General features: G+C 35.6%; 1 protein-coding gene across 2 annotated transcripts in view; it reads right to left on the bottom strand.

Annotated features, from left to right (window-relative positions):
* Positions 1-18,247, bottom strand: part of THEMIS (thymocyte selection associated) — a 186,829-nt gene that overhangs the window by 129,458 nt on the left and 39,124 nt on the right. For both annotated transcript variants that reach the window (XM_059177600.1, XM_059177601.1), the window contains exon 2: positions 11,875-12,033. In XM_059177600.1, the coding sequence (XP_059033583.1) occupies positions 11,875-12,033 (159 nt within the window). The remainder of the gene's footprint in view (positions 1-11,874; positions 12,034-18,247) is intronic.

The following is an 18,247-nucleotide window of genomic DNA, read 5'->3' as shown; positions in this document are numbered from 1 at the left end:
ATTATATATTTTTTATAGAAAATCCATTTTAAATATAAAGACACAGGGTCATGTGGGTGGCTCAGTTTGTTTGGCATCAGACTCTTGGTTTCAGCTTAGGTCATGACCTCAGGGTCATAAGATTGAGTCCCACATTGGCTCCAGGTTCAGCATGGCATATGCTTGAGATTCTCTCTCCTTCTCCTCTCATTACTCTAATACCAAAACCAGACAAAGATATTACAAGAAAAAACTACACACCATATTTCTCATAAATGTAGATGTAAAATCTTCAATAAAATATTAATAAATCAAACCCAACAATGTATAAAAAGAGTTAGACACCACAACCAAGTGGGAATTATCCCATTATGCAAGGATATCTATGAGATATCAAAGATAAACAGAGGGGGAGAGGGAATCTCCATAAACTTGCTACTTAGATTTATGCCATCTGAGAGACAACTAATGTAATCTGTCACATTAACAGGTCTCAGAAGAATATATAATCATATCAATAGACACAGGGAAAAAAGTGACAAAACCCAACATCCACTCAGAATAAAACAAACAACAATAACAACAAACTTCTCAGTAAATTAGGAATAAAACCAAAGTACCTCAGCTCAATAAAGAAAATCTTAAAAAATAAATAAATAACCTATGGATAATATACATCATGTTAAGTAAATAGTTTTCTTGCTAAGATCAGGAACAAGGCTGTCCCCTCTCTCCACTTCTTTTCAACATTGTACCAGAAATCCTAGTGAATGCAGTAAGACAAGGAAATAAAATGTATACTGAGTGGGAAGAACAAAATAAAACTATGTTCACAGGTAAAATGGTCGTCTATGTACAAAATGTGAAAGAATTGACCAAAAAACTCCTCAAATTAATAACTGAGTGTAGCAAGATTATAAGATAAAACATTAACATGCAAAAGCAATCACTTTCTTATATACTAGCAATGGACAAGTGGATTTTAAAACTAAAAACATAACACCATATACATTAGCACCCCCAAAACAAAATACTTAGGTGTGGATTTAACAAAATATGTACAAGGTCTATGTGAGAAAGCTTACAAAATTATGATGAAAGAAATCAAAGAAATAAATAGATATTACATGTTTATAAATAGGAGAACTTAATATTATTAAGATGTCAGTTTTTCCCAACTGCATCTACAGATTCAATGCAATGCCAATCAAAATTACAGCAAGTAATTTTGTTGACATTGAAACTGATGTTGTAATTTATATGAAGAGGCAAAAGACCCAGAATAGCCAACACAATGCTGAAGAAGAACAAAATCAGAGAACTGACACTACTCAACATCAAAACTTAATATAAAGCTACAGTAATCAAGATAGTACTGGTATCAAGATGGTACTGGGGCACCTGGGTGGCTCAGTGGGTTAAAGCCTCTGCCTTCAGCCCAGGTCATGATCCCAGGATTCTGTAATCGAGCCCCCGCATTGGGCTCTCTGCTCGGCAGGGAGCCTGCTTCCTCCTCTCTCTCTCTGCCTGCCTATCTGCCTACTTGTGATCTCTATCTGTCAAATGAATAAATAAAATCTTTAAAAAAAAAAAAAAAGATAGTGTAGTATTGGTGAAAAAATAAACAAAGAGATCAACAGAACAGAACACAGTACCCAGAAACAGACCCACATAAATCAGTCAAATGATCCTTGACAAAGGAGTGAAGGCAGTACAATGGAGAAAAGAAAAGTTTTCTTTAAATGATGCTGAAATAACCGAACATCCAAATGAAAGGAAACAAATATGGATACAGATCTTACACCCTTCACAAAAATTAATTCAACATGGATCATAGACCTAAATGTAAAATGCAAATCTATAAAACTTTGAGAAAATAACAGGAGAAAGTCTAGGTGACCTTGGGTTTGATGATGACTTTTTAGTTCTGACACCAAAGGCACAATCTATGAAAGAAATAATTTATTAGCTAGCCTCCATTTAAAAAAAAAAATTGTGTTCTGTAATTAATACTGAATGAAAGGACAAGCCACAGGATGGGAGAAAATATTTGCAAAAGACATATTTGAAAAAGCACTTATATCCAAAATATACAAAGAACTCTTAAAATTCAACAATAAGGAAACAAATGACCTAATTAAAAAGTGGGCAAAACCCTGAACAGACATTTAACCCAAGAATATATACAGATGGAAAATAAACATATGAAAGATGCTTAACATCAGATATCATTAGGAATTGAAAATGAAAATAATAATGAGATACCATAGGTATATATGTATTAGAATAGACAAAGTCCAAAACACTGACCATACGAAATACTGATGAGGATGTGGAACACCAGAATCTCCCATTCATTGCTGGTAGGTAAGCAAAATGGTGCAACCCTTTTGGAAGACAGTTTGGCAGTTACTTAAACTTTAAATAAATCAGAGGATTTATTGAAGAGAGGAGACTGCAATCGTTTGGCTCTCAGTGGGAGATCTAGAATGGCCATTTTTGCTCTGATCCTCTGAAGAAGAGCAGAAAGCCTCTGGAACAAAAGCCACACAGAAGACTAACTTAAGCTGAGGGAAGCCTCCTGACAAGGGGTGGGGACCTCTGCTCAGGCAAAGACACCTGAGAAGCAGCACAGCCAGCCCCTCCCCCAGAAGGCAGACTGGAAGAACAGGTGGAATACAACTTTATGGGTCCCACAAGACTGTAAAACTCCAGCAACAGGAGAGAATAGTATATTGAGCTCCAGGTATTTTCTCATGACTCATTTATCTCTCATGAAAATTTTACATTTCTTTTTTTTTACCTTTACCCATTCCAATTAGATTTTTATTTTACCAACTTGTGTTTTTAAGTCACTTTTTAACTTTTATTTTTTATATCTACTTTTTATAGATAGGCTTCATTTTAGTCTTTTTTTAATATATATACGCTACTTTTTTTGTCCTTTTTTCACTCTACTCAATTACATATATATGTAATTGAGTATATATATATGAGTATATGTATATGCATATGTATGAGTATATGCATATGAGTATATGCATATATATATGAGTATATATATGAATATATATATATATATATATATATATATATATATGGAGAGAGAGAGAGAAAGAGTGTGTTTTGTTTTCTTTGAAATTTGGGGATATAGTGTCTTCTAACACAGAGACCAAAATTCATTCAGAAACAAGTGGTGGATCACCCTGCTTTGTCCACCCTGTTTGTAATAACAGTCTCTCTTCCCCTCACCCCCTTTTCTGTTTTGGTTTGGTTTGCTTTGCTTTGCTTTTCTGTGGTGGCCTCCAACTGCTTCAGATTTGTCAAGGGAGCACTTTGCTTGGGTCATGGTTGATGTTTTGAACTCTGATCATTCAATTACTCATCCTTCTCTGGGCAAAATGACTAGAAGGAGGAATTCACAAGAAAGAAAGAACCAGAGGCAATGTTCTCTGACATAGAGCTAATCAATAAGGATATATAAGATGTCAGAGATGGAATTCAGGATAGCGATTATAAAATTGATAGCTAGGCTTGAAAAAAGCATAAATGACAGTACAAAACCTCTAAGGGTGGAAATGAGATCTAATTAGGCCAAACTTTAAAATGCTGTGAATGAGATGCAGTCCAAACTGGATGCTCTATCAGCTAGGGTAAATGAAGCAGAAAAGAGAATAAATGATCTAGAGGACAGGCTGAAGGAAAGGAAGGAAGTTGGGGAAAAGAGAGAAAGATAATTAATAGCCCATAACAAAAGGCTTTGAGAAATTAATGATATCCTGAAGCAAACTGATGTTGGAATTACTAGGGTACCTGACAGGGTGGGGAGAGAAAGAGAGAGTGAGAGTGAGCCAGAAACTATATTTGAGTAAGCTGAGAACATCCCTCCACTGGGGAAGGAAACAACCATTCATGTCCAAGAGGCATAGAGGACCCCACCCCAAATCAGTAAAAACAGATCAATATCCTGACATATAAGAGTGAAGCTTGCAAATATTAGAGAAAAAGAAGCTATCCTGAGAGTAGCTAGGGAGAGGGGTTCCTTACATATGGAGAGAGGAACATCAGAATAAATCCGACCTATCCACAGAAACTAGCAGGCCAGAAAGGGCTGGCAACATATATTCAGGGTAATAAATGAGAAGAGCATGCAGCCAAGAATACTTTATCCAGAAAGACTGTCATTCAGAATGGAAGGATGGACTTCACGGATATATTCAGAGTATACCATCCTAAAGCAACAGAATACACTTTCTTTTTGAGTGCACATGAAATATTCTCCAGAATAGATCACATATTGGGTCATAAATTAGGTGTCAAATGATACCAAAAGATTGAGATTACTCCCTGCATATTTTCAAACCACAATGGTTTGAAATTTGAACTCAATCACAGGAAGAAATTTGGAAGGAACTCAAACACTAGTAGATTAAAGAGCATCCTGATAAAGAGTGAATGGATCAATCTGGAAATTAAAGAAGAACTTAAAATATTCATGGAAACTAATGAGAAAGGGAACACATTTGTTCAAAACCTCTGGGATATAGCAAAGGTGGTACTAAAAGGGAAGCACATAGAGATACAAGCCTCTCTCAAAAAATTAGAAAATCCCACATACATACACAAGCTAACATTACATATAAATGACCTGGAGGAAGAACAGCAAATAAAACTTAAACCAAAGAGGGGAAGAGAAATAATAAAGATTAGAACAGAAATCAACAAAATAAAAACCTGAAGAACAGTATAAGAGATCAACAAAGCTAGAAGATGGTCCTTTGAAAGAATTAATAAGATCGATAAACCTCTGTCCAGACTTATCCAAAAGAAAGAGGAAAGGACCCAAATTAACAAAATTATGAGTGAAAGGGGAGAGATGATGACCAATACCAAAGAAATACTGATAAATGTAAGAGCATACTATGTACAACTATATGCCAACAAATTAATGAACAACTATTATGCCAACAAATGAAAGAAATGGATGCATCCCAGAAACTTATAAACTAACAAGGCTAAAACAGAAAATCTGAACAGACCAATAACCAGCAAAAAAATTGAAGCAGTAATCAAAACCTCCCCCAAAATAAGGTCAGATATCTTCCTAGAGGAATTCTACCAAATATTTAAAGAAGAATTAATACCTATTCTACTGAAGCTGTTGCAAAAAATAGAAATGGAAGGGAAACTTAAAAACTGATTCTATGAGGCCAACCTTACCTTGATCCCAAAACCAGACAAAGACCCCATCAAAAAGGAGAATGACAGACCAATATCCCTGATGAATGTAGATGCTAAAATACTCACCAAAATACTAGCCAATAGGATCCAACAGTACCTTAAAAGAGTTATTCACCATGACCAGGTGGGATTTATTCCTGGGATACAAGGGTGGTCTAACATTCACAAATCAATCAACATGATAAATCACATTAATAAAAGAAAAGACAAGAACTATATGATCCTCTCAATTGATGCAGAAAAAGCATTTGACAAAATACAGCATCCTTTCTTGAATAAAACTCTTCAAAGTATAGGGACAGAGGGAACATACCACAATATCATAAAAGCCCATCAACAAAGGGCCCACAGCAATTATCATTATCAATGGGGAAAAACTGAAAGCTTTTCCCTTAAGGTCAGGAACATGACAGTGATGCCCACTCTCATCACTATTGTTCAACATAGTACTAGAAGTCTTAGCCTCAGCAATCAGACAACAAAAAGAAAATAAAAGGCATTCAAATTGGCAAAGAAGAAGCTAAACTCTTTCTCTTAGCAGATGAAATGATACTTTATGTGGAAAACCCAAAGACTCCACCCCAAAATGGCTAGAACTCATATAGGAATTCAGTAAAGTGGCAGGATACAAAGTCAATGCACAGAAATCAGTTGCATTTCTATACACCAACAGTGAGACAGAGAAATTAAGATAAATTAAGGAATCAATCCCATTTACATTTGCACCAAAAACCAGGAGATATCTAGGAATATACCTAGGTAAAGATCTATACTCTAGAAACTACAGAACACTTATGAAAGAAATTGAGGAAAACACAAAGAGATGGAGAAACATTCCATTCTCATGGATTGGAAGAATAAACATTGATAAAATGTTAATGCTGCCCAGAGCAATCTAGACGTTCAGTTCAATCCCTATCAAAATACAGAGCTGGAGCAAACAATCCTAAAATTTGTATGGATCCAGAAAAGACCCCATGTAACCAAAGGAATGCTGGAAAAGAAATCCAAAACTGGCGGCATCACAATTCCAGGCTTGAAACTACATTACAAAGCTGTGATCATCAAGACAGCACGGTACTGGCACAAAAACAAACACATAGATCAATGGAACAGAATAGAGAGCCCAAAAATTGACCCTCAACTCTTTGCTCAACTGATCTTTGACAAAGCAGGAAAGAATATCCAATGGAAAAAAGACAGTCTCTTCAATAAAGGGTGTTGGGAAAATTGGGTAGCCACATGCAGAAGAATGAAAGTGGACCATTTTCTTACACCATACACAAAGATAAACTCAAAATGGATGAAAGATCTAAATGAGAGACAGGAATCTATCAAAATCCTAGGGAATATAGGCAGTAACCTTTTCAATCTTGGCCGCAGCAATTCTATGCAAGACATATCTCTAAAGACAAGGGAAACAAAAGCAAAAATGAACTATTGGAAGTTCATCAAGATAAAAAGCTTCGGCACGGCAAAGGAAGCAGTCAACAAAACTAAAAGGCAACCTACAGAATGGGAGAAGATATTTGCAAATGACATATCAGATAAAGGCCTGGTACCCAAGATCTATAAAAAAAAAAAAGTATCAAACACCCAAAAAACAAATAATAGTCAAGAAATGGGCAGAAGACATGAACAGATACTTCACCAAAGAAGACATCCAAATGGCCAGCAGACACATGAAAAAAATCCTCCAAATCACTTACCATCAGGGAAATACAAATCAAAACTACGATGACATACTACCTTACACCAGTTAGAATGGCTAAAATTAACAAGACAGGGAACAACAAATGCTGGTGAGGATGCAGAGAAAGGGGAACTTTCTTACACTATTGGTGGGAATGCAAGCTGATACAGCCACTCTGGAAAACAGTATGGAAGTTCCTTAAGAAGATAAAAATAGAACTACCCTAGTACCCAGCAATTGCATTATTGGGCATTTACCCCAAAGATACAGATATAGTGAAAAGTAGGAGCACATGTACCCCAATATTCACAGCAGCAATGTCTACAGTAGCCAAACTGTGGAATGAACATCAACAAATGAATGGGTAAAGAAGAATGAATGGGTTCATATATACAATGGAATATTACTCACTCATCAGAAAGGATGAATACCTACCATTTATATCTATATGGATGGAAATGGAGGGTCTTAGGCTAAGTTAAATAAGTCAATCAGCATATGGTTTCACTCATATGTGGAATGTAAGAAACCATGCAGACGATCATAGTGGGTAGGAGGGAAAACTGAATGGGAAGAAATCAGAGAGGGAGAAAAACCACAAGGGACTCTTGACACTAGGAAACAAACCAAGGGTTGCAGAAAAGGAGGTGGGTGGGGTGATGGGGTAATTGGGTGATGGGCAGTAAGGAGGGCACGTGATGTGATGAGCACTGGGAGTTATATGCAACGAATCACTGAACACTATGTCAAAAACTAAATGATGTACTATATGTTGGCTACTTGAATTTAAATTAAAAAAAAAAAAAAAAAAAGATAGACCATGCAAGTAGTAACCAAAAGAGAACTGTAGTAACTACATTAGTATCAGACAAAATAAACCTTAAAACAAAAATTTTACTAGAGACAAAGAATACTATAGAACAATAAAAAGGCCACCTTATCAAGAAGAGATAACAATTATAAGCACATATATACTTAACATCAGAGTCCCAGAATACACAAAGCAAAAGTTGACAGTAATAGTTGGAAACTTCAATAATAGTTGGAACTTTCAAAAATGGATAGATCTAGACAGAAGATTCTCAGGGAACAGGAAGACTTGAACAGCACTATAAACCAAGAGACGTCTGTAGAACAATCTGCCAAATAATAGCAGAATACTCATTCTTCTCAAGAGCACATAGAATATTCTCCAGGATAGGCCATGTGTTAAGCCATAAAACAAGTCCGAAAAAATTTAAGAGAATTGATAAAGTATGTCTTCTGACCACACTAGAATTCAGTTGAAATAAATAACAAAAGAAAATTTGGGAAATTCCCAAATAACAAAGGATGTTTAAAATATATATTAAAGTACTTTTTGAGTTTAATATCTAACTAGGAGTTTACATTGACAGTTTTAAATACAGTATAAATAAAGAGATGTTTCTGTTGAAATTAATTTTAAAATGTTAATGGCCTTAATTTCTCTTTCTCCCTAGTGCTAACATAGAAGAATTACTTCTATACTTGATCTTTCATCATCACCTCAGAGACCTCTTTGAAAGAAAGTATTCTGTAATCATCACTAATCACTTTTCCCTTCCACATTTGTCCTGATCCATACATTAAAACTAGTTTTGTAAATAAATTTTTCTAATTGTTGCTCAGTTGATTGAAGCTTATCATGTCAACTGAAGACTCAAAAAATTCTAAATAGTAAGTCCCCAAATTAAAGTGCTAATCAAAAGCTAAGTGGGAAATTGGCTTTATAGATTTTAGATTTGCCAATTTCCACAATCATGTGAGCCAATTCCCCAAAATAAATATATAATATATATTCTAAAATAAAAGAGGGGGAGGTGGGAGTATGGGTTGTCCCAGTAATAGGTATTAAGGAAGACATGTATTGCATGGAGCACTGGGTGTTACATGTAAACAATGAATCATGGAACACTACACCAAAAACTAATGGCGTACTGTATGGTGACCAACATAACACAATAAAAATTTTTAAAAAATTTAAAACTAAGTATTTTCACTACTCTCATAAGAAACACTCCTTCTACTAGAAGATTCTAGTCATTTTAACTTACTAAATATTTATATACATCATCTTCTAAACACTGTGGGGATCATAGCAGTAAATGAGATTCAGATTCTGTTGTTAGCAATGTTGTAATCTGTTAAGCAGTATTCCACAAATAACTTCAATTACATTCAAAATGTAATAAATGCAATCATTAGGGCATGAAAAACTATAGTTACTTAAAAAGGGAATTGTTACATTCAACTAGAATACTCAGGAAAAGCTTCTCATAAAGCATTGGTCTGCAACCTTGACTGCTTATTAGTATCATCCTGGTCACTTTAAGATATTTTGGTAACCAGATTTCATTCCAGACCAAATAAATCAAAATATCACAGGCGAGTGGCCTGAGAATCAGGATATTTTAAACCTCCCTAGGTGATTTCCAATGTGCAGCCATGTTTGAGAACCATTGCTATAAAGGATGGGGTTACGTAAGGAAGGAGTCAATAGAATTTAAAACTAGGCAAAATTCCAGTAGAAAGGAAGAAATACTGGAACACTTGGAATAATCCTCTCCTCACATAGCTTATTTATTTTCATTCTCCAAATCTGAGCTCAAGTATAACATTTTTCAAAAGCTTTGAAAAACTTGACTCCACTTGATAACAGTATTAAACCTGACACTTAATATGTGACAAGTACCATTCTGAACACTTCAAATATATTTCAATGTTCAATTCTCTCCAAAATACTAGAAGATAGATAGTATTATTATTCCCATTCTACATGAGAGGAGAGTAAGTAATTTGGCAAGGTTATACAACTAACAAATGGCAGAGTTGAAATTCAAATATATGTAATGACTCCAAAGTCCATGTTCTGAAACATGACCAACAGAGTTAGATATTCCTTATCAAGACTCTCATGGAACCCATGCATATCTCTCCTCTCTCTCCTCCCCTATCTTTCTCCTTTCCCTTCCTCCTTTCCTCCCCCTCCCTTTTCCTCTGGAAACCAAGGATATTTCATTCACACCATGAATCACATAATATTTTAAGTGTTTCCTAGATTTTTCTCCTCCACTAATCATTTATTTGCTCATTTCACTCATTCATCCATTCAATACAGGACTACTGAAAAAATGCTTGGTACTATATATAAACTCATATATGTCATACTTTATTTGCCAAAAAGTTTTAGTCTAAAGCAGAAGTCAACAAACTACAGTCCACAGGCCAAATTCTACTGGCCAGCTATCATTGTAGGTACAATTTTTATTGGACCACAGCCACATCCATTGGTTTATGTATCATCTTTAGCTCCCTTCATGTTACAGCATCAGAGTGGAATGGTAGTGACAGAGATCATCTGGTGGCAAAGTCTAAAATATTTACTATCTGGTTCTTTTTTTTTTTCTAGATTTTGTTTATTTGACAGATAGAAATAACAAGTAGGCAGAGAGGTAGGCAGAGAGGTGGGGGGAAGCAGGCTCCCCACGGAGCAGAGAGCCGGACGTGCGACTTAATCCCAGGACCTTGGGATCATGACCTGAGCTGAAGGCAGAGGCTTTAACCCACTGAGCCACCCAGGTGCCCCACTATCTGGTTCTTTATAAAAAAACATTTGCCAACCTCTGGTCTGGAGAATAAGACAAATGAGAAAATCATCAATGATTACCCAATGCTATTGGTGAAAAAGATATTAAGAACATAAAAGAGAGATACCTAGAGTAGGTTAGGGCAGCAGCAAAAGCATTACAGAGGATATGGTATTTGAGCTCATTTTGGAAGGGTGAGTAGAGTTAACTAGACAAAGAGGAGCAACCAGTTAACTAGACAAAGAGGAGCAATCAGTAAGATCAGACGCGGAAGTTTAGCAGTGATCCAGGGAGCCAGATTCTACTTACAATAGGAATAAAGAGAATAAATATATTTAAGAGATATTAGTCCTATATAACTTTATGAAATATCTTTGATTTCTTCATTCTCACTAGCATAGTATGTAATGCATACAGTTAGAACTCATTAACTCATTGTTAAATAATATTGTCTTAAATGAAGAATATTTATTAAAAAGGGGAAAAATAATTTACCTTCTAGTAGTCCTTACAAAGCACTGATGTGGAGAAAAAATGAACCCTCATGCACTATTGGTGAGAATGCAAATGGGTGTAGCCACTGAGGAAAACAGTATTGCATTTCCTCAAAAAAATTGAAAATAGAGTTTCCATATGATCCAGTAATTCCACTACTGGATATTTATCCAAAGAATACAAAAATACTAATTCAAAAAGATGCATGAACCCCTATGTTTACTGAAGCATTATTTAAAAGAGCCAAATTATGGAACTATGGAATCAGCTCAAGTGTCCACTGATAGATGAATGGATAAAGAAGATGTGGTATATATCTGTGTGTGTGTGTGTGTGTGTACACATATGGTGTATATATATTGGAATATTATTCAGCCATAAAAAGGATGAAATCTTACCATTTGCAATAACATGGATGGATCTAGAAAGTATAATGCTAAGTGAAATAAGTCAGTTAGAGAAAGACAAATACCATATGATTTCGCTCATATGTGGAATTAAAAATAAACAAAACAAATGAAACAAAGAAAAAAGAGACAAGCCAAAAACAGACTCTTAACTATAGAGAATAAAATGATAGTTACCAGGCAGGAGGTAGAGGTGGATGACTGAGTGAAACAGGTGAAGGGGATTAAGAGTATACCTATCAGGATGAGCACTGAGAAATGTATTAACGGTTGAATCACTGTCCCGTACACCTGAAACTCATATAACACTGCATTTAAAAAAAACAAAAAAGAATTCTAGTTTTTTAATCCACTACCCTATAGTGAAAAGAAAGCTACCACTTGTTTTCAACTGTATAGATGCATAATAACCATAGTTTTATAAATGTGAAATGGTTGCAATATACTGTACCTGGAAAATTCATAGGCAGCTCAAATGGTTGTAGAGGCTCACAACCCTCAATGTGCTCAGAAATTTCAGCTATGATCTTCTTAATTTTGAGATCAGTAACTTTAATCACTTCTCCTGTTGACAAACAGCATTCATTTCCAAACATTTCATAAATGGAACCTTAAAAAAAAAAGAGTTATAACAGCTTTAAAAAAAAAAGAATTAAATCAGGGAGAATGAAGTAGGAGTCTAAAGCTTCATATAAAGTGTTTCTATTCAGTTCCTCTCCTAGCTACCTACTAAACAGGAATTTAATCAAGCTTGGCAAAATGTACAGCATGTACCAAGAAAAATATTAGATTTTCACACCATCCACTGGGCAAAGTATAAACAACCTTATTTTTGTTATTATTGTAAATTAGATTTATGGTTTCCTCAGCACCTTTAGCTCATCATTCCAAGGTCAAACTACAAACATATCTTCCCTTGCTGGGATTTATGATCTATTTTTGCTGGGTCACTGAATTAGGCTCATGTGAGTCAACAGTGATCTAAGTATGTATTGCAAACAAGGTTGTAATACAATCCAAGATTCAAAGACAGAGTCTATACACCAGGGCCTTCCTTATATTAAGAGCATCATATCTATTTATTAAACCTGTTTCTCTTTGTTTTCATGAATATAAGACTTTTTGACCATTCTCTCTCTCAATTTTTGACAAGTTGGAAATATCTCTTGGTATCTTTATGGCAATAGGGGGCAGAACAGCCCAGATAAACTGAAAAGCTTCATTTCAGTTCAGAATTTTAGTCTCTTTCCTAACAAACCTCTTATCATAGATACTAAAGCTAAGCTTTTCACCCGTTTATTTTCCTTTTAGATCTCCTGATGGAAGATGAGTGAGCAGTGAAATAACCAGAAAATAAACAACAGAACGGAGGAAATGCAAAAATCTGGATAATCTACCCAAAGTAAAAGGAGAACCACTCCAAAATTACATCTTTAATATATTATTACTTTTCAACTGAGCATTAAATGAAAGGTTGATGTAAAGAAACATTACAGTACTGTGGGAATTTAAACGTATCAATTTTTCCCTACCCCCAATATAATTTATAACCTCTTTACCACACTAAAATGTGAACAATAGAAGTATGAGATTTCAGGTTGATTTGCTTTCCGAATTCTTCTCTATTGAACCCCCCCTCTCACAGAATCTTACCTAATACATAGCACCTAAAACATTGTTGTAGCATTAATGATTATCATAAAAGTTATTAAGCCTGTCATCCAATCTAGCATTAAACAACTCTGTGATTGTATTAGAGTGTCAGCAGGGAACAGGGAGCACACTCATATTAGAATAATTTAAGGAGATTTTAACAATGGGGCAATTTACACAGAGGCACAGCCAGTTCTAGGTAACACAAGAAAATAAATATTCTGACCTCACTCTTCTCCCTCCATCTGATCCTTTGCCAGGGTACCGTCCTTTGGCCAAATTAAGCCAGAAGCCAGAGGACAAGGGAGCTACTGATGCCACCACAGAAGTCAGCCCCCAAGGTAGAGAGTGGAAATGGAAGTCCAGCATACCATCCTCACTGCCCATTATTGAATGAGGGCCATTTTTGCAAATATGCTAGTATGTCTGCTCCCCAATTTCTGAGTATGTACTTCCATAACTCTCTGCTTTTCTAATACTATTCCCTTAACTATATATGTGTTCATATCTCCCATTAATTCCCAAATATGGTATTTTCAGCTATCTCCAATCTTTTGTGGAACAACTGGGGTACTAAAGACATAGCAATAAATCTATAGCGACATTTTCCTCCAATGAACTTAGAACAGTTATTTTCTACGATCCTCATTTGGCAATTAATCACGTACTAACATTTATATCTTCAGTATTATCTCATCCTGTACTTAACTTTTTATGACTTTAGTTTTTATTACTCCCAATTCAAGTTAAACTTCATGAAAGACAATATTGCATCATATTATTGCATAACTACAACACACCAACTGCCCTTCCTTATTTATTCAGTAAACTTTAATGGAAACCTACTATGTGTCAAGCATTGTGATTAGCAGTAGGTAATGGAGATAAAATGCATAATCTTTTCCTCCCAAGAAGTGCTATCTTGAAGCAAGGAGACAAGTAAACAGACTGTACAATAGATTACAAGAAAGTTATAACATAGAAAATACAGAGCATTGTGGGAGAATCCTGGAAGCATTTAATTAAACAATTACAAGGTAGAGAGATTAGGAAAGGATTCCTGGAAACTACAGATGAACTGAGGTTGTTTTTTTTTTTTTTCTTTTCATTTCTTTTTTTTTTTTCAGATTTATTTATTTATTTGAGAAAGAGAGAGAACATGGCCAGGGAGGAGGAGGGGTACAAGGGGCAGAGGTAGAGGGAGAGGGAGAGAGAATCTCAAGTAGACCACGTGCTGAACATGGAGCCTGCCATAGGGCTTGATTCCAGGACCTTGATATCACAACCTGAGCTGAAACCAAGAGTCAGACACTTAACTGACTATGCCACCCAGATGCCTTAAGTTGAGCTGAGTTTTAAAGGAAGCAACACAAGATGTTGGGGCAGGCAGAGGAAATAGTATTTGAAAAGGTCCTGAGATGTAAAAGAGCTTGACACATTCTGGCAATTTCAAGTATTTTGTTAAGTCTCAAATGTAAGTAAGAATAGGATAAGAAAGGAGACTAGAGAAGAAAAAGAAGCCCAGATCATACATCTTTATGAGATTACCAATAAACAAAAAGTTCAAAGTCTGATGCAAAGTCAGAAAACCTAAGTTTTCAGTTATCATGATCCAGGAACTGATACCAATTTAATAAGAGGTCATATGTATCTAGGTGCTTACTATCCAAAGTGTGGTCAACTACAGTACCTGGAAGCTTGTTAGAATCTTGGCCAGACCCCAGATGTGCTGAATCAGAACCTGCGTTTTTAAGGAGATCTCCAGATGAAAGCAGTGATCTGGGTTAAAAATGCATAACTGAAAGCCTCTGTCTTGAGACAGTTGCAAAACTAACCAGGAAAGGAAGGACATGCCACACAAAAGCATTCAATGTCATTGAGGTGAAGGATGTTGGGGAAGTGGGGACAAGTAAAATGAAATATTTTAAGTAGGGAATTGACAGGATAAGATTTTTCTTTGTCACATGAAATAGAATATTAACTGAAGTCTGTTCGGTTCAATTTCAACGCAATGAGTGTCTAATTATAAATGTAAAGTATATCAAACTCACTGACTTGGAATGCCATCTTTCTCTCAAAGGTTCCACTGGAATTCAAAATTAAAAGATGAATTTATGTGAGATTACTTATCAATTTACAGGAATAGAGGCCAGAGAATTCTAAGAAGAGAAAACTATTTTAGTTACCACACAAGCTTTTGACTCTTCAGGTCTCTTTCCAAGAATCTCTCCTTTTGGTTAAAAAAAAAAAAAAAGTCACACCTTTTAGTCATATAAGGAAAAGAACCTCATGCAAATACTAATCTTTTATATTTATCTTTTATTATTTGTGACTTTCAATTTTCTCTACCCAAGTATGGTGTTAATTCATTTTTAATAAAGAAAGTGGTTGCTGATACACAACACTTGGAAGTTATGTCCATGAAAGGAGACAAGAATGTACAGCAACTTCAAATCCCTGAAACTTGAAGGGTTCCTGTCTTTTGTTATCACCAATATAATGTCTCCTAAAATATATTTTTTCCTCAGTGAAAATATAAAATGGTTAATTTTTAAAATAGCCAACTTTCATAATCTTAGTACAAGCAAATATAACATATGTAATTGCTTTTTAAAAATTAGCTGAGAGGGCGCCTGGGTGGCTCAGTGGGCTAAGCCGTTGCCTTCAGCTCAAGTCATGATCTCAGGGTCCTAGGATCGAGTCTCGCATCGGGCTCTCTGCTCAGCAGGGAGCCTGCTTCCTCCTCTCTCTCTCTGCCTGCCTCTCTGCCTACTTGTAATCTCTCTCTGTCAAATAAATAAATAAAATCTTAAAAAAAAAATTAGCTGAGATATGTCTGAACTACATGTTTATGTATAATACAGATGTAGATATTAAAATCGTTTTCATTTCATTTTCACCATGACATGTATTTTGAATATGCAAATCTAAAATCTATTAAATCTTTATAGACTGATTCTTCCCAAGTCAGAGCATATGTATTCAGGATAATGCCAAACATCAGAGAAAGCTGGAACAAAGCAGGCTGTTTTCAGTGATCAAACATCGCCCCTGAAGGCTGTAATGAAAGAGCCATGTGCCTTTGAAATCACCTTTCCTGTAATGCTACTTTGCTCAATAAAAATGACACATTAATATCCTTTTATGAGCTCATCCCTTATTTGACAATCCATACAAGCAATGCTAAGATCACACTGGAACAGCCAAGACAGTTGGTTCAATAGATTTTCCTCCATCTGCGATAGCAAGTTTAAAACTTACCTTGTTTAGAGGCTCTTTTTCCCCTTTTCTCAAGATGTACCCATTCCTTCCATTCTCCACTGCTTTCTCCTGTCCACCAGGCCACTTACGCACCCTCTTACCTCCCCACCTTTCAAAGTTCAATCAATCCTGAAGATTCAGCTCATATCCATCATCTTCTTCAAAGTCTTTCTTGATCCCTACATCTAGGTGAGAATTAGTTCTCTACTCTGCCCTCTAAAGCAGTTTGCATGTATCTCCATTATAGCCCCTATGTGATTATTATTATAGCCAGCTTTTGGGATATCATTTTTATCCACTGAAATTATGAAGATTTTAGGATTTATCATGAGTTCCTAGAGATATGTCTTAACTATATTTATACCCATCCTCACAATCCACACAACTAGTAATACAGTTTTTGACACTTAGTGGATCCTTAGTGAATGTTGAATTATACATACCTTAGCTTTACTGTAAAATGACAATAAATTATTGTGACTAGAGTAGAAAGCATAGTCAACCAAAGCTTTGGCATGAGTTATGTCTTTATTTGGTATGTTTAATAGCAAATGTACAAGCATATATGAGATTAGCTAGCAAAGGCATATTAGAATGGACTATTCTAATATGAATCTCTTACTTATTAAGTTTCCCACTTTACCATTAGGTTTGCCATTTTTATGTTGCTGAACTTGAGGCTAGTGCTCATGAAATAATCTGAGATAGGTTTAGGAGAGTTAAGAAATTACATGTGCAAAGTTTGATTGATATTGTATGATAGTGTATGTAGAGCCATGCCAGATTGGGATTGCTGGTGAAGATGTGTCTTTGCTCCTCATAAACAGGTGTGATTATTCTTTCTTTGCTTAAGGGTTGTGCAAATTACCAAGAAGAAGTATTCCTACAAAGGAAACATAGAAGTGTGAAATAATTTTATTAGCAATGCTGTCCCTAGACTTGGTGGTTGATAAGGCATTCAGAGACCATTAAAGTAATAAGTTCAATTTTCCAAATGAATCTCTAGATAGTTTACTATAGGCATAAAGCTTGAAGTGGCCTATGATTGTGACAGACATTTACATAGCCAGCCAGTCTCCCATAAAAAGACTGTCTCCATCCCCTGTAGAGCAGAGCAAAGTTATTCTCACTGTATGAAGAATATGCCTAAAAATACTTAAGCATGATACTGGAATGCACTGTGGAAATGAGTAAGCATGAAACAACAATCTTGCAGTTTTACTAGGGCTAGATTCTACCAGTTCACACTGGATATCCACAGTGAGGTGTATAAATCTGAATGTTGACAGGAAATGATCTTATAAAGTCATACAGACTCTTTTAACCCATTGCCAAAATACCAATATAAAGTATACTGGTGGGCATCATCAGATGCCCAGCAAAACGTTGGCATCAGGTAGTAAGAAAATGATGGCCACACTAAGAAAAATTAAGGTATAATAATCTCCCTCACCTCTAAGAATATGGGGTTCTTCTTGTGAGGTGGAATTTGAAGTGTTATGCAGGAAGCCAAGCCTAAACACAGAAATATGCTAGAAACTGTAGTGAATGTTGTTGAGTCTTAAAAAGTATAAACATGAGGGATGCCTGAGTGGGGTAGTCGGTGAAGCATCCAACTCTTGATTTCAGTTAAGATTGTGAGTTCAGGGTCGAGAGATCAAGCCCCACTTTGGGCTCTGCATTCAGTGGGGAGTCTGCTTGAGATTCTCCCACTCCCCTTCTGCTCCTGTCACTGCCCCCATGCTCTCTCTCTCTCTAAAATTAAAAAAATAATTTTTTAAGTATAAATATGGAAGAGCAATGAAAACCACAACCATGCCAATATAGCAAATTAAAATAGTAGTGAGGCCAGCAATTAGAAAATGTCCACTTTTCAATCAGTCTGTGTGATGTGTGTGACACTTAAATGA

The sequence above is a fragment of the Mustela lutreola genome, chromosome 6, assembly GCF_030435805.1.
Source record: "Mustela lutreola isolate mMusLut2 chromosome 6, mMusLut2.pri, whole genome shotgun sequence".
Lineage (NCBI taxonomy): Eukaryota > Metazoa > Chordata > Mammalia > Carnivora > Mustelidae > Mustela > Mustela lutreola.
This window is presented reverse-complemented; position numbering and strand designations above follow the sequence as displayed.